Source organism: Phasianus colchicus, chromosome 2 (genome assembly GCF_987193195.1).
Source record: "Phasianus colchicus chromosome 2, bPhaCol1.hap1.1, whole genome shotgun sequence".
Lineage (NCBI taxonomy): Eukaryota > Metazoa > Chordata > Aves > Galliformes > Phasianidae > Phasianus > Phasianus colchicus.
In genome coordinates this window covers 58,607,127-58,627,845 of record NC_143437.1, presented here as the reverse complement: position 1 = coordinate 58,627,845, position 20,719 = coordinate 58,607,127, and the positions used below count along the sequence as shown (strand labels likewise).

Genomic DNA, 20,719 nt, shown 5'->3' with positions numbered 1-20,719 from the left:
TTTCCTGATATTAGAAATTCAATGTAATTTCCTAGGTATTCAAAATCAATTAAAGTTGAGAGTGAAGATGGGAGACTGGAAGAAAGACACACTCTTTTTTGAGAATATACTCAAATAATAATTACTAATACTCTATTCAGCCATCTCTATCAAACTTTTGATTAACTTTTAATACACAGATCCTTTGCATCCCTCTCATAGGCCAGAATGACAACCTCAAGCCAATGGACTGAGGATGCTGTAAGGTAAATTGACAGAACAAGTCAGAGGCATTGTGGTGAAGGTTTCCTTGACAGTGACTTACTTGCCTGCAAGTACAGTACAGAGAGGCAGAGCACTCTGAGTGCATATAATCCTCTAGCCACATCCCATCATGCTACCAGGTTATGAAAGAAAATCTCCAAGAGAGAACCCTGGGATGAAATACTGACCTTCCTGAGTGTAAGCAATGGGACTAAATGTGGGAGCCCCCTGCTGTGTGCACAGATGCAGAACAGTCTGTGTAGAAAAGATGGGCATCATCACAATCAGCGGCTCCCAGTTGTGCTGTTAGATATGCTCTGGGCAAAACTACTCATTGGTTCCTCTAGGAACCGGGTGCAAGACTGGAAAGATTTGGTACTGCATAGAGAGAGCTATCATGTTTCTAAAGAGGGAAAGCTTTGCACATGGTCAGCAGCAAGAAACCAGGAAGGTTTTAAAAAGCACATACAGAGGTGCATAGTGAGTTTAAGCACTTGTGTATCTTGGGAGTGTTTTCAGATCTCAGGTCTGGTTTCCACTGTATCAATTTGACACAAACCCTGCCTTAGCAACTATGTCCTGTACATCTTATCATTCTCCACTCTGCACAAAAATCCTAGGTTTGCTTCAGGGCAATCTTTCAGAAACTCCAGATGCATAAGGTTACAATTTTATTTACATCAATATCTCCTTCAGAGGAAACTAATTTGGATGATCTTCTATGACACAAATAAATAACTGAATTATATTGATCATAAGGATGACTGTGTGATAAGGATATAAAAATGCTTGTAGGCATGTGACTCACCCACACAATATCCAAGTAAAACAAACATTCCTCTTAATAGAAACAGATTCATAGGGCTCAGGCACATTGCTGGACACCAGCTGAACCACAGTAATTGACAATGCAACACAGAACAAAATGCATCAGCCCATATTTCTTCAGATGTCACAAGGGTAAGAGCGTGAAAAGGTTTTGATGCTCAGTAGCTAATTAACCCGCAATTACTCGGCTCTGTCCCTGAATCTTCCTGATGCAGTCGTATCAGCAAAACACAAATGGAACCAAATAATACAAAAACAAAAAAAAATAAATACAAAAACCAAAAATTTTGCACTAACAAGCAAAAGAAAAAAGTGGGATGTGGACTATCTTTGCAACCAGAATTGAATTATCTCTCAATAGAGAGCAGAAAGGGAAAGACCCCTGAAATTAACATAAATGACATATTTTAATATGATTATGGGACATGCCAAATAAAATTTAACAGCTTGCTACATGATTTCTACTATGAAGCACTCTGAGGGAAAAAAAAAGGTCAAATAGTTTGTATTCATCAGTATTTTTCTCCCATTTCCTCTGAGCTTTCAATTTTCCAATCATACATATGTGCTACAGAACTGATGATTTGAAGCACTGGAGAGGAAGTGTTATTTTCAAATCCATTTTCTGACAAACACCTTTCAACCTCATATTTCGCAGACACCGAGAGGAAGTGAAATGAAATGATAATGGATAGGAGATAGTCCTAAGGACCCTAAATCAAACAAGATGGACAGCTGGATGATTAAGGTCATGACTATCTTTTGGGACAAAAAAAAATATCACTCATTAATTACAGGTCTATTGGCAAACACAATTTCACTAAGAAACACAACAGTAACGTCAAATGAATATCACTTAAAAATGAATAGCTTTATCAGCTTCAAGACAGCATATAATCAGTTAAAGATCAGCTAAAGAACCTCTTTTGATTTCTTCACTTTTTGTGTTTTTTTGGTGTGTATTTTTTTTTTATTATTTTTATTTTTATTTTTTTTACCTGATAGGAGCACCTTTGGCCTGTGCTGGTCTCAAGAGCACAGTTATTGTAGTAGCAGTTTCATTGAGAGACGCATCAACTCCTTCATAGTCCGGTAAAGTGGGAGCTGATTAATGTTCAGTGGGAAGGAAAACAATAAGAAACAAATCAGCGAAAAGGTTTTGAGTTTCGTGGCTGTTCATAATACAATAAAAAGGCATGATATTCATCAGCTACGTGACCCTTTTTTAATTATTTGAGTCAAGCACTACTTTTTATTAGAGCAACAACTGATAATCCTGCTCCCCATTGGGTCTCCCTCCCTCAAGTGAGGGAGGATTTGACTGCTAAGAAACCCCAAGAACACAAAATCTATTCTCCCTTTCTTTCAAAAAAGTATATTTGCAATCTTGAAGACCTACATCCACGACCTCTCTACCTTCTCCAACAATTCAGTCATCCAGTTTAGCTATGCTACTTTGGTCTGCCGTCACAAACCTGTCATAGCACTGACTAATTATACTGTTGTTCTCAACAGCTCTAGTGCAAGGAAAGATACAGGATCTTCTGTGTTTCAGAAAAAAATGCATATCCATTAGATAGTAAACTCTAACAACTTGAAAACTATCTTCATATTTGTGTGATTTTTCCTGTTGATCTCCTTTTTTTTTTTAGCATGTAGGTTTACCTTTATAAAATTTTTAATGATGCCTTTGTGTTTCAAAATTAATTGTCACAAAAAGTTGTTTTCTAGCAGGACGTAAATCATTTAAATCACAATAATTTTAATTAAATTTAATTAATAATTTTAAGATAATACATCAATAGATGGAAGAGCAAAGAAAGACTAAAAGCTATACTTCATTAGTCTCAGATCCTAAATGCACATTAAAATGTTGTTCATTTCAGAAAATATTATTGTTTCAAAGAAATAATGTTTGTTGAAGGTTCATCTAGGAATTACTCTTTACACCATATTCAGTAGGTGTAAACAACTCTGAAATTCAGATAAAAGGGTGTCACAGTTTACTTCTAAGCTTTTCTAGTATTAAACAAGTATTTTCCAAGTATTAACTAACACATATCCATACTGTGTCCAATTAGTTGTGGCTCAGTGGATTCTGGACAAAATTCTCAATATTTTTGAATGGAAAGAAGATAAATCTGAAGAAGTCTGAATACATCATAGTCCTAAATTACTCAGACGTTTTGAGATGCTTCTTAAAATGGCAAAATGGCTGGGACACAGGCATGCTGTTATAACTTTTTTTCCCCTAATTTTCACAATTAGAAGAGAGGTATGTACTTGCCACATGTCCATCATCTCTGAATGTTTATGACCTGGAATTTGTTGTAAAGTAACACAAAGACTTCAAAGAATCGGAGTAAAACATCAGACCGCAAAACAACCTCATAGGCTAGATGAACAGAACATAGCATTTGTTTTTGTCTGTTTTGCTTTTGGAAGGGGCTGGAGAATAATGAATGCGAGTACTTATGTTCTGGGATGGAATTCAACAAATTGTTAAAGTTAACTACAAATACAGCATTTAACTTACTACAGATTTCAAGGAGTTCTGCCTTGAATTTTCTCACATTTTAATTCACGTGCATGTTTTAGGAAACTGGGTGAGAAGAGTTGGTAAATAGTTTTCCAAAGAAATGGTACGTGCATTTCAATACATTATTAACACCCCTTTACAGAAGGATTTAAGTTTCATTTTGGCAGATAATAAGGGAAATAGCTTGCTTTGTGCTGCTTACATTTTTAAGTGACTGACTTTTTTGCAACCTGCTAAGCTGTGAAGTTATCATACCTTAAAATCAACAGTCTCTATGGATATAGCATTGACTCATTTTCTGCTTGTCAACTGCATAAGCTATCTTATGTTTTGAGAATTATATTAAAATTTAAGGAAATCAAAATATTAAAGCATTCAATTTGACACTGCTTTTATTCTAGAGTTTTCAGTGCATTATTAAGATGAACAGTCATTCTTAGCACATTGCAGTAAGTGAAAAAAGGCACAAATTAAAAGCAGAACTATTTGAAGCTGGCAGAAGAAATGCACACTTAGTGTTAACTTCCCCAGTTCTGTTACAGTTGTATGTTGGTAAATGTGGCACCTTGAGTAAGTCAGTTAATTTTCTGAATCTGACTTTACTAATCTTCAAAACAACTAAATTGTACATAGTAACTTATCGAGTGATGCAAGGCTTAATTAGTTGAAGTTTGTAAAGCACTTAAAAAATCTATAGATGAAAGTAAAATATTAAACAAAATTAAACATTTCATAACTACAGTTGTAAAATTTCCCTGAACTTGTGCTATTGCTCAGGAAGTACAGTCAAAAGCATTTTCATTAATATTAAAGCTTCTTTCAGAATATGATAGGAATGTTTTGTTTTTGATTTCCTGATTATTCAAGTCCCAGAAAAAAAACAAAACAAAACAAAACACCCAACTTTTAAAAACAGTGAACACTGCCCACTCTTGCCCCACTCAATTTTTAATTTTTATTATTATTATTATTATTTTTTACCTGAAATGTTGGTTGTTACATTGATTGTGGTTGCTGGCCCAAACCCCTTGATAGTGCTTGCACGTAAAAAGAACTGGTAAGTAGTCCCAGGATGTAAATGTGAAAAGACGTGGTGTGTGCTGTTCCACAGTTTTGACACAGTTTGTGGAGGTCCTGCCACTGGAACAGCAGGATCAAATGACCGTATACTGCTGTAGCTCACCTGGAAAAAAAGATTATTTCCAAAATTTTGTTGCAGTTTCATTACAAGGGGATTAAGCTAGCTTGGATAGAAATGAAACAAAAATCATATATTCATCTAACTACTCAGTTTTCTCAGAGATACCATGTGTACTTGATGTGTATTGTTGTCCAGTCTGCTTCATTTGAAAGAGCATATGTATGTGCTGCATTTCTCACAGTGGCAACGTCTGTCTTCCTATATAGATGTGATAAAGCCTTGATTTCTTGGAAATGGCTGAACATTTGCCTGTCTATGAGACAAAGTGAACGAGCTCTTTGTTTTGCTTTGCTTGTCTATGCAGCTTTACTTTACTTAGTAAACTGTCTTTATCTCAACCTATGCTTTTTCTCACTTTTGCCTTTCCAATTTTCCCTTCCATTCCCATTGGGAAGAGTGAGCGAGAGGTTGGATGGTGCTTGGCTGCCCACCAGTGTCAAACCACAACACTTATTCAAGGGGGGTTTGTTTTTGGTTTCTCTGGCTCCTAAAAATTATTACTATGCAAAATTGTAACCTTTGTTCCTTATAAAGGCTGATGGAGAGGATGGTTCATTTTTAGAAAAGTTTCCTACCAGTCTTCTGCGGAAGAGGGCTCATGTATTAAACACATTCTAAATTGAATATATATGCAGGTTTCTCTGAAGGGTGATATCCAAAGATCTCACAAAGTTAAAAAAGGTGCTTCCAAATTTAATAATCTTCTTACCTTTCAAGTAACCTTCTCTTCCAACAAATAAGATTTCACAGGTCATGTTTATCACGGCCTTGGAAGGATGAATAGTAACGATACAAGATTTTTAAAATTAGCACTTGCCATGGGGTTTCTAACACTGTTACATTCACTTGCTGAAGATATTGGACAGGGCCACTCAGGCAACAATGCATACACCACATACAAATTTTGAGCATCTATTCCAGTATTCTTTAAGGGAAGGCAGTGTCTAATTGAACAGCCTGCCTTCAGAGAAGAAAAAACCACCACCAACCACCTCTCTCCAACATTTTCCTAGTCCCATCCTGTATGCTTGTCAGCTGTTTGATGATTACCTCATACTGAGTGATGATGCCATTTGGGTCCACAGGTTCCTTCCAGTTGAGGAAGATTTTATCTTCAAAAGGAGTTCCTTTCACTGACTTGGCAGGTATAGGTCCTGGAACTACAAACAAAATAAAACTTAAATTCAGGAGACAGACAAATGAAAGAGATGGCAGAACATCCTATTAAAATTGAAAGTCAGCACAGGTCTATTTTTATTAGCATTCATTCACATGCAAAAGATAGTGGTAGAGAGTACGAAAAGCACTTCAAAGCATATTTTGTCATTCACAATGAAGAGAGAGCATGAAGTTGAAATGTTATCCCCACATACGGTTTTCAAAACTTAATGCAAAGTCAAATTCTCTTGTAATATAGCCAGGGGAAGTGGTTCAGGTTAGATTATTACTTCAGGTGTTCAGGGAACTCTGTAATATGCATATCACAGGACAAGGACTACATGGTTTTAAAATCCTTTTAAAAAGAAAAAATCAAAGGAAAGAAAGCCTATATATATAACATGCTTCAAATGAGAGAAATGCTTACAAAATAATTTTCAGTCACCCCTTCTTGTGATTTGTTGTCTTAAAAGGGGGCTGGGCATAAGAAAACAGCAGTTCAGCTGCCACTGCTTTCAACAGCTACAGTGCTCCCACTGCAGAAAGATCAAAACCGCTTACTTCAAATCTGTCAAATAAAAGATATTTTCAAAGCTTTGAACTGAACCGCACTAAGATGACCCTACTTTCTTATTTTAAATGGAACCAATATCCTTGCTGTAATAAAAAGTCTGAAGTGCCATCTCAGGCCTCTTTGCCTGAGTGATTCGCAGTGCTTGGTAATCCTATCAATGCCAGGTGGGAGTGCTTAGTTATCTCCCCTTCCAGCTCACAAAATATTTTTGCTCATACACATGGTTCCTTTTTAACCACAGCAGCTCACCTATGTTTGCAGGCATACATGCTGAAGGAATAAGGATAAGACTACCTGAAGAAACCCTAAAACCAAAGAAACACCCTGCTCCCTCAAAAAAAAAAAAAAAAAAAAAAAAAAAAAAAGCCAAATTGTCAAAATCTTCAGTCTTTCAAGCTACCAGTATGTTGACATATATTCCCCCCCTCCCCCCCTTCTTAATTAGCTTGTCCTTTTCGGTGCAACATCCAGTGTGCCTAATGCATGACATTTCCTGAGTATTAATTTTCAAAGCAAAGCATATTCACATTTTACGAAGAGTAAAAATAAATTAATAATCACTGGATCAAAGGAGGTGCAAGGCACTATGCTAGCATTACCATGGTGTGTGTGGTGTGTCCCAGTAACATGTTTCATTTCAGTCTGCAAGGAAGTTGTAAATGGTAATCTGACCCTTGGTACAAGCAACATCGTTTACTACATTAATAATAAATTCATGGAGTCAGAGAAGCCAGCAGTAAACAGAGGAGAGCTTCACAGAAACTGTTTACCCATCTGTCAAGCTAAGACTTGGGAGAAGTTAACTAAAATCACACACTGCTGTTTTGCTTCAGTGTACTGATATGGACTGGGGACTGAATAAAGGCTGATATGCCATGACAGCCCCTTTGCGCTGTTTGTGGCATTCACAGATTTGCTGTAGGCAATGCTTTGTTTTGCACAGGAATGCTTCACTTTTTTGTCTCTACATCTGAAATGAGGTATGAATATACTCTGATTTTTCCTAGAAGATGCGCATGTGTGTCTATATGCACACGTCTGTGTTTAAGACAGACCATACAAATGCACCAGGGCATACACACAAAATATGAAATTTGACAATAAAGCATACAACATTAAAAAATAACAGACATAATTACTCAAAACCCTGTAAAATACTTTTTTTCTGTGGTGCTTTTAAAGAATATGCTTCACATTTAATTGAATCTGGGTACAGACCTCCAAGTTTCAGGCTTGCATAAAGACTCCTGCCAAGTGGGAGAAACCTCTGAGCTCATTACATTGTATGGCCCTGTTTTCCTCTTCTGCACTATAAAATTATTTGCTTGTGGCAGCAGCAGTGTTAAACTGACAGGAATATCATCATCCCAGTTATTTGCATGCTTCTCTTCCTACTGGCAAGAGAAGTCCAGGAGAACAGAAGCTAGGATAATGATGAGCAGCTTGCTGAGAATCTCAGTAAAAACAAGGTCAGAAAGCAAAGGAGAGAAAGTATCTAGAGAAAGAGAGCAATAATTCCCATGTACCTCAGCCATCCCATAAATTCACCAAAAATGAAGCTTGTGAACAACTTCAATTATTTGAGAGCTCAGCTAGAGTTAAAGCAAAGAAAGAAATATAAGTTGAAATGCTTAGAAAAAGGAACAGAAAATTAGTTTTAGTTTGAAGGACACATTTTGGTGGGTTTGAAGCTGCTTCTTCCCTTCCATTTTTTCAGTTAAACCACTGTAAAAACATATTATTTGCATAGGTTTACTAAAGGAAAGTGAGGAAGATGTGAAGCAGAAGAAAAGTATTTGCTTAAAAAACACGCTCTGAGCAAGCACACATATTCCATTCATCTCATTAGTCAAAATAATATCTTATCTTCCATGTTTGTATTGTCATGTCTTTGTCCTCAGGCTAGTATTAGTTACACACAAAAATTAAAAAAAGAAAGAAAAAAAAAAAAAAAAAGGAGAAAGTCATAAAAAAAAGCCCTGAACACCACAAACAAAAACTTGCCATCAACAACAAAAGACCAACAGCAATATGACCAGATGATAACACTACAGTGAAGACCCAAACTGCACTCTTCCATTTGGGTAGCCATTACTATCTATTCCCTCCAACTTCCAAAAGGACTGCAAAGGTCTTAAGAAACACCTCAAGCTTTGCCTTTTGAAAAGCAGTATTCAGAGCCTCCCACTCTTTTATACAATCTTTAAGAAGCACTCAAGTGAAAAACATTCAGGTAAACATCATCTTTCTGTTGGCAGCATCTTTCAGAAGCCACCACACAAGGAGCCCAAAAGATAGACTCCCTATGGGCATGTGTGTGCATCTCTAAAAGTTCCATAGCTCACTTTTGGGCATCGAGGCTACTTGTCAGCTCCCATCTCCTTTTTAAGCAAGCTCTTCTTCTTGTCTTTATAGATAGCCTGCCCTAAATCAAATCACCCATGACTACTACAAGTGTATATTTAAGAGAAGTACATTACTTAAGATTCCATGTCAATGGCCAAGTATCTGAATAATTCAAATAGTGTATGTAGCTATCAAAGGAGTTGTGCTCTAACATTTTAGCCTCTGCACCCTCTCTTTAAAAAGATTCTGGTCCCATTGATTTTCTTTCCATTTGCTGACCTTGTGAAGTGTGAACCCACCATCTCTGAGTGACAATAGCAAACACTCTTATATACATTATTCTAGGTCAAGCTTCCAGCAGGTCCAGATTTACAGTAAGCAGAGGAAAATAAATTATTTAGGAGGGTTAAACCATATGGTTTACAGAAAAACCTTTTACAATAAGGGTGGTGAGCACTGGAACAGGTTGCCCAGAGAGGTGGTGGAATCCCCGTCCCTGGAGACATTCAAGGCCAGGCTGGATGGGACACTGAACACTCACCCTGATCTAGCTGTGCATGTTCCTGTTCATTTCAGGGGAGTTGGACTAAATGACCTTTAAGGGTCCCTTCCAACTAAGACGATTCTATGATTCTATGACTCTAAAAGATTATGATCTTAAGCAAAAACAAACAAAAAAGTCCTCACAAAACAAAACCTTAAACTATTTTTCTATTTAAAAAAAAAAAAAAAAAGGATACAAATGTAAAAAATATGACATGTACAAAAAAAAAAAAAAAAAAAAAGGAACATAAAACAAATTTAAATTTTAGCGATGTTTGTATAGGGGAAATGTTACAAGTTCATCTTTCAGGATTTAGATGCATTTCCAGAGCCCTTTTACGAACCTCCAGAATGTGTACTGTGTGTATTTGTATAGTGCACAGCTGATAATTTTTTGTTCTACAAATACAATGTGGTGGACTTCTGTAAAAACTATGCAGAATAAAATTACAAGCTGTCAATCTGACATAAAACCAATTCATTTTTGAGCAATATATTTGCATTAAACTATGTCACAGACACAAATAAATTTTTGTTCACAAATAGTGTCACTTAAACCTTGTTGTACACTAACTTAACAGGAAATTTATAATACTTTATTACTGGAAGAACAATGTACTAACTGACACCAGCCTCTATAAAATTGAATTTATATTGCTTCTGTTTTCCTGCTACATAATAAGGAAAGTGCACGTAAACAGAGTATTTTTATTACCATGCTCTGTGAAAGTCATGCAGAGTATTATTATGCAATACAGTAAAAGCTGTGTGTAGATATATGCACAGGTATAGGAAAAATTCCTTTGTAATAAAGGGTTTACTTTGAAGTAAAGTATACCAGCAACAAAGCTTATAGCCATTCTCAGAAGGCAGACATTCTGTTTCCAGGAGATGGTGAAAGAGAATCTCTTCTACCATTTACATGTTATAAGCAATTAAAATGGCCAACCTTTACATTTGCTCTGAGGGAAAAAAGCTAGGATTTATCATATTAGCTTTATGCTTCCAAATGGCTCACACCTGCAGTTGCCACCTCCAGGCCCACGTAACTTCCCCATGATATAAAAATACAAACACAACAAATATAAATGCTTATGATCAAGCTATTTGCTATGCCAACTGGCAGTGGCTCTTCAGTCTCAGCAGTGGCAGCATTTGCCATAGATATGGACACAAATGTCACGCAGGGCTGAACCTGCTGAGCTACGGGCATTGGGCGCAGGCATCCAGCGCGTTTTGCTGTCTAAAGCCCTTTTGTCTCAAATATGGACTTCAGCACTTCTCAGCTCTGGGATTTGGAAACATTTGTCCGTTTTAGGGTAAAAATAACCTTACATACTGACAAAATGGCAACTGCACAACTTACTAAAACCATGCAAATCAGTACTTTGATGCCAGATTCAAGTAGCACATGGGCTGTCAATGAAGGCAATTATAAGGCCTACACATCATTCCTCGCCCCATTGCAGACAGCTTCAATAACTGTTAATCCTGGCCTGCTTTCAGGTGTAATTATGTCAAACACACCATTGCCAAAAAGCACCTCATATTGCATATCACTTTTTCAGCTATAAAGCTTCTAATATAGGTAACTAAAGGAAATGAAAGTAGAAAGTTGTTTCAGCCAGTGTAAATAATTCTGTGTTCCAGCGCCAATTTTTCCTGAGGTATTAATATAAAACCTAGCTTGTATTTCTACTCCCTGCAATAGCTTTAAACAACTTATTTCACTTGCTGTTCATTCACTGTAAGCCTAAAATAAATCTGACCTAAATAGTCAATAATTTCAATATTTTTCTTTCTTTCTCACAAATCAAGTTTTCTGATGTTTTAAATAAAAAGTGCTCACATGCCTTTCTACCATCACTTTTCTCTCTCTCAATTACATGCTGTTAGCAAATCCTACCTATCATCTGAAAAAATGATTGGGGTTATTTTCAGGAGCTGAAGGACAAACAGGTCATTCCAGGCTCCTTTTATGAAGGGCAGTGGAGCATTTATAACCAGTTTCCGTTTGCTGCTGCTCAAGATGTAAAACTTCCTTCCTATTTGATTATATCAACACTAAGTTTTGCCACGACACAAGACATGTAGTGCATTTATCTCCCTTTTTGGTCAAGGACTGAAGTCAATGCCTTTAGTGAGGGCATACATGGATAACTTTACATCAAATTCTTTATCATTTCATCATGAGTTTTGCTTTATTAACTGTAACTACTTGCCAATTTGCAGTAAGATTAGTATTTGGTGTTCACTTGATATCTGTGTGTGTCACTCAGCTAAGTTACACTTTTTTTCAAGATAGTTTGCTATTTCAAGTAGTCTTTGCAACCTTCCTTTGCTGCATCAGGCTTACTCATCTTGCCTGTTCATCTTGCTGCATTAACTTTTCTCCCAGGTGTGCTATTTTTGTTACTTGAACTATGTTACAAGCAGGGTTTTATATCTATGTTCTTCCAAAGCTCCTTGAAGCATTTTTTGTTTCCTTTGATCGAGACACATATCTCCTCTTTTTTTTTTTTTCTCCCAATATTTTCCTGGGGTGCCAGAACAGCTTGAAAAAGCACAAAGGAAACAATCCCTCTTATAACAAATGCTGAACGTGGGGAAAAAAAAAAAGACAGAAGTATATATATGTATTTCTAAAGGCAACTTTCAGTCTACTAACAAAAATGGAAAAATACTAGATGTCAACTATAAATTCCTCTCTCTTGCAGTTGGAGGAATGTATTTCATATTTTGTATTATGATAATATACAAAATATTTTATTTTTTCTTTTCTTTTTTTTCCTTTTTTTGCTCCTGTCTCTATAACATTTCCCTCTTAGACAGCTGTTTCTCCAAATGGTGAGCCAGATGAAATTTTCCAAGAAGAGAGAATAGTGGTAGAGTTGGATACTGGGTGTCATAACCCTGTGCTGAAGTGCTATGCATCTCTGAGCTTAATGAATTATACCCTCCAAAAGATCAGGGCGCCTCACTTGTTTCCAATGAGTGTGCCCTTTGGCCAAGACCAAAACTTTCATACACTTTAAACTCCTAAAAGGGTAATTATCCTATGACATATGACCTTTTTCAACTAGTTGTTCTTTGGTATTAGTTGACATTCCTTCACTAAGTACAAAATCATCAAATACTTTGAGTTTCATGATTTACTTTTTCTATAGTTGTTCTCTCCAAATGACTGTCACTACTACTGCTAATTCACCATCTTCTGCATCTGTTTCCAACTAAAAATTAAGGGAACTTCTATATTCATTAATCCCATCCACCATACATTGCTTTTAAAAAGGGCTACTTTGAGTTTGCAGCACCTATGTCATGCAACTCCAAATGTGCATAGATTGCTGATTTATGTAAAGTGATAAAGTCACGGATAGTTTTTGTACTTTGTTCAAAATGTCTTTGTCCTGCATGCATGCATCCCCAAATTTCAAAGAATCACAGAATTGTAGGTGTTGAAAGGGACCTCTAAAGATCATCGAGTCCAACTCCCCTGCAAAGAAGGCTTCCTACAGTAGGCTGCACGGGTAAACCTCTTTTTTTTTTTTTTTTCTTCCCTGTATTGAGTCTTTCAAACACATTCCATTCCCAGCTACACAGCAAGAGCTTGTTCCAAATCTTCATGATTTGTTCAAAATCTTAGTGGTCTCTCCCAGTGAAAGATGGTTATTCAGCTGTAAACTAGTCAAATATTTCCTTGTTTTCTTATTCTTTTTGTACAGACTAACAGTATATTGCTGGTACTTCATATTTCTATGGAATTCAGCTCTGCACAAATTACTACATTAAAAATTAATTTTTACCAACTCCAGTTAAACTGAAATACTGAAGTCAACAAGTATTCAGATCCAGCTCTAGTCAGAAAAAGGGCTATTTTGGGGCTGTCTGATACTCTTGGCTTTGCTTTCATCCAGGTTTTGAATAATAAGCTACTAACAGCTTCTTCACTCGTCAGTCATGGCTCAAAAGGTCTGAAGAGCTTCTGAAACTACCCTACCCTTCTACTAAGCATTTTCTGAATTAATTTTGCTCCTGGCATGATATGCTGCTCAGTTATCACTCAGTGCTCTGGCTTTTGTGATACCAAAGATCCATATAAGTCCAACATCCTCTGAATTTAAAGAATCCTAGATTTTCAAAAATGTATAAAGTTTCTGGCAGAGTGACAGAAGAAGAGATGAAAAAAAAAAAAAAAAAGAAGGGAAAAAGACATGGAAGCATGGGGAAAATGAGTAGAGCAACAGAAGATGAGGTCAAAATGGGAAAGAGGAAGAGAGGAAACCATTGGGTCAGGTATCTTCAATTTCAAGAATTTACAGATTCCAGAAAGTGGTCATGGCCCCAGATTGTAATGAAAATCACGTAATTCTACAAAACCTACAAAAAGCATGATTACAATGAGGCTACTTCTGACCGTATATGAAATATGTGGGGCACAGAACTATGCATTTCACTGTAGCTCTCATGCTTTTAGTTTGAATCCTGCTTTAGGCAGCAAACTGTCTTTTCACACAGTTTAGATGGAAACTTGATCACTCAGATATTAGACTGAACTCACACCCTACACAAATACAGTTAACTACAGAAATTAGTTTATTACTGCTGTAAGATCTCAAAGAACCATGCAGGTGTGAATATCTCTGATCCTCTATGATGGCTAACAGCCCTTAGGATTGCATCTTGCTTACATGTCACGTATTTTGAAATATATGACTAAGTGGACACACACTTCCAAGTTAATCAATAGTGCATAATAAAAAATGTGCATTTTACTCCCAACAGAATCACTGACTTGGCCTCACAAGAGGATATTTCCAGGTTACAAGCATAACCATCACCACTGTGTCTGAATATACCCTTCAAAGTGCATTAATTCTTCTCTGAAAATAGCACTTGCTTGAAGTAGTGTACTTTAGCAAACTCTGTTCCCTGCCTGCATGCTAGTCCAAAAGACTGCCTGATGTGTATAATTTTTGATGAGTATCCCACAACAAAAACAGAAGACAGAAGACAAAATATATGCAACTGACTCTGCTCTTCACAATCACTTCTGTGATGAGCAACTACCATCACTGTATACCCAACTACATAAAGACCATCAGAAATCATAACCCTTCTTGAAAATTTAATTAAAAAGAAAAAGAAAGCCATTTTTCCATGGACATTGCAATATTGCTACTACTTTTTTCATTTTTTTTAACCTCAAGGAAAATAGCAACCATAAATACTTACATCGTAAGTCCAGATAAAGAAATAATTCATCATGATTTATATTTATAATTAATTTTAAATAAAGTAATATTAAAATTTGAATTGCATGAAACATTTTAATTTTGAACTTGTCAATAAATCTTCATGTGATGCATTTCTATCACCATAGTTTTCTACAGATCCTCATACTCTGACAATTTTAATCAGCTGTTTTTCTTTCTTTATTGCAACAGTAAACATATTCTTCTTCCATTTCTTGTAAAACTAAAAATATATCGCAAAAAAGTGCTACCAGATTCTAACCTTGCTATCCATAAATACAGTCATACATTGTTCTCGTTTATTTTATAGGCAAGAAATCATGCTCAAAATTTTCTCTTTTTATGTAGCTATGCTCATACATTACCCCAAATAATCATTTTACTTTTTTTTAACTCCTACAGAAATATCTATTTTCGTTTTGTTGTTGACAATATTTCAATAAAATCTAAACAGAAGGAAACTCAAATTGCTCGTTGTCTCCACAGTTGTAACCTTATTAGAGAAAGTATCTATTTTAATTTCTTTAATGCCAGTATTCTTAGAAGAATCACTGAATGTCAGCATCACTGTCTACGTCTATTCTTTATTTCTCCCTGACTGTGGTAAGTTAAACTGCCTTGTGTCAATGAAATTTCATCCAGAGCATTTTAAAAAGGAGTTGCTGAAATATTACTTTAATCTGGTAGGTGTTTTAAAACTGTTAAATACACTACACTGTAACCTAGAACATAAATAAATTATTGCTCAAATAGAAGACTCGTCTTCTGCAAATCTTCAATAGTCTTAAACCATCAAACTGCATATTTAAATACCATGTACAGATTACATTCTTTTTCAAATAGCATGCCTAAAATGACAATGAAGAAGCCTTTACCACCATGTGTTTCTTGTCACCTGCATTAACACATTTTTGCAATGATTGGGAAACAACCCTTTTTTTTCTTGCAAGACAGAAATTCAGTTTCACTTAAGCTGCAGGGACAGTTCTGGCTATGTATGCAAGTTGACCTCTATAGTATTTTTAAAGCTGTTTTTTTTAGGGCTAATTAATACATTTAAAGAAAGGAACCTTGGTCTTTCAGGCTATATACTGTAGCACAAAAAGTCAATTCCTTCCACCTGTCTAGACCAGACTTGGACATAATTTCTGTAATAACATTTGTGCATACCATCTTCGTCTGTCTGGATAATGGTCTCCTCGCTTTCCTTCCTCCCTTCTGGGTTGGTTAAGATCATTTTGAGGCTGACATTTGTGTACGGAGGCAGATGATCCACAACATGCTGGGGTGCTTTGGGGTCCATGTCCAAGCAGTCTGCTTTGCTCTCGTTGCGTCCACAGAAGTAATGGTAGCATATTGTGACATTGAAAGTGTGGCAACGAGTGATATTGTAACCCAGAGATTCCCAATCCACTGCAATGTGTCTGGCCTGAATCTCAGCAATCTTCAAAGTTTTAGGTGTTCTCATAGGTTCTAGAAAACAGAGTAAATAAAAGAAAAATGTTAACGATGTTCACTCTTGCACAGAATAGTAAGATTCTGGAATCTTACTACAGGAATGTGAAAACAAAGGAGATGCACACAGATGTATTATTGGAAGAAGTACCATCCTTTGTGCAGGTGCCTGAATGCAAAAAACTGCCACAGTTTCCATGTTTTTATTTCCTCTTCAGGGTCTCTTTGCAACTTTCATTCAGTGATTAAGACATATTAACAGTGAAGAATTGTTATTAATAGTGTAACGATTCAAAGCAACTGAGAATACAGACAGCAGATGTAAAACTGTCCAAAATGCCACCCAGTTGTCACCACTGGCTTTCCTCCTTAATTTTCACCCTTTCCTCCCATTTTTATTTTTACCTGGAAAAATTAGATAATATATCATAGTGATGAAGAGTCAACATTCACTGTACTATGATTTATCATGCCACAAAGCAATGCTGTATGCTAATTAGCTAATCACCTTACTAAGCCAGCAATTACAAAAAATGATGCAGAAATTAACTGATGTTTATTAATTTTAATAATGAGGCTATCCATTCAAACAAAACTCCTGAGAAATACTGTAAAAAAACCTTTTGGATATTCCTATTTTATCCCTCTTCTTTCAGATCCCTAAAACTTTGGCCACTGCTCTGAACTGGTAATCTCTGATCTATGACCTAAGTTCACTTGCTCTCCCCCCACCAAGCAAATTCAACAGCAGAGGACGTGACACTCCCCAAGCTGTCATCAATCCTTCATCATCTCTCTAACGCATTCATTCCTCATGCAAGACTAACTTTTATTGTTGAACTTAATTAAAATGATTACACAATGAAAATCATGGCCATGACTACATATACACTAGGGTTTCTAGAAATATACCAAGGGGATTTTTATATCTTGCTAACACATACTTCTTCACTACAGAAAATAGAGCCTGCTGTAGGTACAGCTGCAGCCTTGTGTCCTTGTTGGTGTAAGGTCAAAACCATTGAAATCATCCAAGAAATTGAAACACAGCACTTCTCTTTCTGGACTTAAGTATCCTGTGTAATTTGCACTTATGAAATGAGAATTCCAACCATGGTAACAGTAAGCCAAAAGCATGGATGGTATATTGAAATAAGGAAATATCAATCAGTATAATCTATTTAGACAAAGTTTTCAGGGCAAACCACAGAATTTTAGTTTCAAACACCAGAACAAACGAATTCTAAATGTAACATAAAGCAATTTCTTAAGAAAGATGACAATAAAATGGGAGGAGCTGTTGACTTTGTCGAGGGTAGAGAAATCTTGACTGAACAATTATCAGGCGCAAGAAGTTTAACAAGAGCAAGTGCTGGATTCTGGACCTGGGATGAGGCAGCCCTGGGTATATGTACAGACTGGGGGAGAGGCAGGAGAGCAGCCCTGTGGAAAGGGATCTGAGGGTTCTGGTTTGACAGCAAGTTGATTCTGAGCCAGCAGTGTGCCCTGGCAGCCCAAAAGGACACCAGTACCCTGGGGAATATCAGGCCCAGCACTGCCACTGAGCAAGGGGAGGGATTGTCCCACTCTGCTCTGCACTGTGCAATCTCAGCTCAAGCACTGGGTGCAGTTTGGTTGCCACAACATAAGAAGGATAGAAAACTATTAGAGAGCATCCAAGGGAGGGCTATAAAGATGATGAAGGGTCTGGAGGGCAAGATGTATGAAGGGTAGCTGAGGTCCTTCGGTCTGTTCATCCCAGAGCAGAAGACGCTGAGGGGAAGCCTCATGGCAGCCCAGAGCTCCTCACAAGGGCAACAGGTGGGGAGCAGTGAGCTTTGCTCTCTGGTCACAGCAACAGGACGCAAGGGAATGTCATGGAGCTGAGCTGCGTCAGGGAAGGGTTAGGTTGGCCGTTCTTCACCTGAGACCTGGGGGGCATGGAACAGGCCTGCCAGGGCAGTCATCATGGCACTGAGCTGCTGGAGTTCAAGTGTCTGAACAATGCTCTCAGAGATAGGATTTGGATTTTGGACGATCTTTTGTGGAGCCAGTGGTTGGAGTTGATCCTTGGGTGTCACTTCCAACCCCTATGAATCAATGATCCTTGTGAGTCCTTTCCAGCTCAGGATATTCTACAAATCTTTTAGTCTGAAGGAACAAAAATTGTTCCTACTTGCTTCTATGATCTCTCTCCTTCTGGGTTTTGAAAAAATGTGTTCCTTTTGCTTTTAGGTACCAATTTATCACATATATGGGAAAAAATACAAGTGCAAAAATAGACGTGCTGGGCAGTAGCCTTCTCAACATATTGTATAATGCCACAATAGAGATGTGAAGCTGAAAGATACCACTGAAAAGGTCCTCGAAAGATAAGAGACATGAAGAGAAGGAGGAAAAAAAGTTTTTTATAGAATAAACAATGGCTCTTCACCAAGTACCAACAGGTGAGAGGCAGTTGTAAACAAAGAAGCAACACAGCAATCTACTGAAGGACCTGGTAAGAGTCTTCAAAAAACAAGTATTTCTTTGGCTACTCTAAGTACTCAGAAAAAAACCAACACATATTCAGGCATTGCTTAGGGAAAAAAAAAAAAAAAAAAAAAAAAGTATCTCTAAAATGGAAGTAATAATTGTTAACCTTTTTACACACACAAATGACAAAAAAGTTACACATTCTCTGATATATTTTGAGGTCTAAAAGAGTAAATATTGTTTTGAACTGTAGGCTTATTTTTCCTTTTAAAATGGATTGGTTCTTCTCCTATTAGTAATTCTGTCTTTATTCTACTAATCCGGGCAATGCTTCCATCCACCACACCAGAAGAACCTGAATTTAAAGTTTATTAGAACTGCTAAAAGAATTATAACATGGTACAAGCCATTTGGCCATGAAGACTGAGAACAGTACTGTTTGAAGCAGACTAATCAGTAGCAAAAAAAAGCACTATATTTTCATCTTGCTTCTTTCTTGACAAGCCGTACAATGCATTCATACTGTGCAATATAGAACTTGAAAAAGAGAAGAAAAAAAAAGTTTTGTTAATCTTAAAAAAAAAAATTACAATTTATGCAAATTTTACAAATGTGTCACAGCATCAGAAGAGATATTGAAAAGAATCCTTTATTCCACAGTCAAACAGGAAAGAATGAAAGACAGAGTGTGATCTCACTTTCTCACAACTATTCCCTTCTTTGTCAGAAATTAAACAACTTCTGCAATATTGAGATGGTAATTAAAATCTGCCGAGTCTCTCAACAGCTTTGGTAAACTCTGCCAACAGTCCCACTGCTTCTAAAACGATGCTCTGAAACAACAATTTTACTCCTGCCTCCAGGCAACATTTATCTCAAGGATCTCTAGAGGTAAAGACCAATTGTTTTATACGACCACATCACAAAGCCTCCATCTGTAACACCTCACTAGAAAGCAATCTCCCAATAATTATTTTTCTCAGATAAAACATTACTGAATTTTTGAGCAGGCTTCCCCAAAATCCCAGCATCTCATTAAGAATAATTCTATTCTAGATAGGAGCAAAAGAGACTGCTCATCTGCCACTTTTCCCTTTCCCTATCTTAAGAGGACTTGAGTTTACTGAAATATTTTCTTTATCCTACCGTGGTTTAATTTGAATTTATGCATTCTCTTCGGATCTCAGGATATTGTTTCTGTACCACCAAACCTAGTGAATTCACTTTTACCCTGACTTCCCCACCTTTGTGGGGAAGGTTGTTGTTTCCCCACCTTTTCCTTTTCAGCCATATCTAGAACTTTTATTCGAAATGCCTGGGTATTCAAGTCCATAATGTCTTGCTTCTTTGATGACTTAGTAATCTCAAAATGGCATACTCTGCTGAAGAGGGAAGAAATATGAGTCTCAAAATCTATTCAATTCTTTACCTATCAGCTGGACTTTCAATAATATTTAATGACAGCAGAAAGTCTTTACTATTTTCCAAACATTAATTTACCAATTAGCCTTGTGAGACAAATAAGTGTTTATGCTAATTCTGCAAGGAGAAAAAGACACTAAAAGGTTAATAACTTGTTCAAAACTCCAAGGTCATTTAAGTGCCTGCAGAAGAAAACTGAGCAGTCCTCAGCTTCCAGTTCACCTGTGCTCCAGCTTCCAGGTAGCAGTGGCTCACAGTGGCAGCCCTTCAGAGACCTCATTTACACTCAACCTTCCACTGCCAACACAGAAATACAAAATTCACTGCACACTCCTAATCTGTAGCTCCTTTTTAGAAGGGTTCATGCCATTTTTTCCAGAACAAATTTGAAAGCGTAACAGTAGCTTACTCATTTCCAAGATAATATTCTAGACCTATCACCTAGTTTCAGTGAGGGGGAGGATTTTGAAAGATTTTTTTGAGTTTAGAAATTGAGTGAAGCAATACTTCCTTTGTTTTATAACTAATTCTGTTTTCAAAACTAAAATAAAAACAAAATTAAAATTAAAATATTTTTCACGACTTTCTCTACAGTGGAAAACACATTTAAAACAGAAGACGGTTCCTTGTGGTGATGGCATAAAACACTTTGGCCTCCTGTTGTTGTGAGAAATTCAATA

The 20,719-nt window shown here is 36.7% G+C and overlaps 1 protein-coding gene across 1 annotated transcript in view; it reads right to left on the bottom strand.

The window, feature by feature from the left end:
* The window catches only part of PTPRK (protein tyrosine phosphatase receptor type K), a 395,041-nt gene that overhangs the window by 76,673 nt on the left and 297,649 nt on the right, over positions 1–20,719 (bottom strand). Inside the window, exons 10-13 of the mRNA XM_090136137.1 lie at positions 15,858–16,160; positions 5,862–5,971; positions 4,592–4,793; positions 2,070–2,175 (exon numbers count right to left, since the gene is read on the bottom strand). Of these exons, the coding sequence (XP_089992263.1) occupies positions 2,070–2,175; positions 4,592–4,793; positions 5,862–5,971; positions 15,858–16,160 (721 nt within the window). The remainder of the gene's footprint in view (positions 1–2,069; positions 2,176–4,591; positions 4,794–5,861; positions 5,972–15,857; positions 16,161–20,719) is intronic.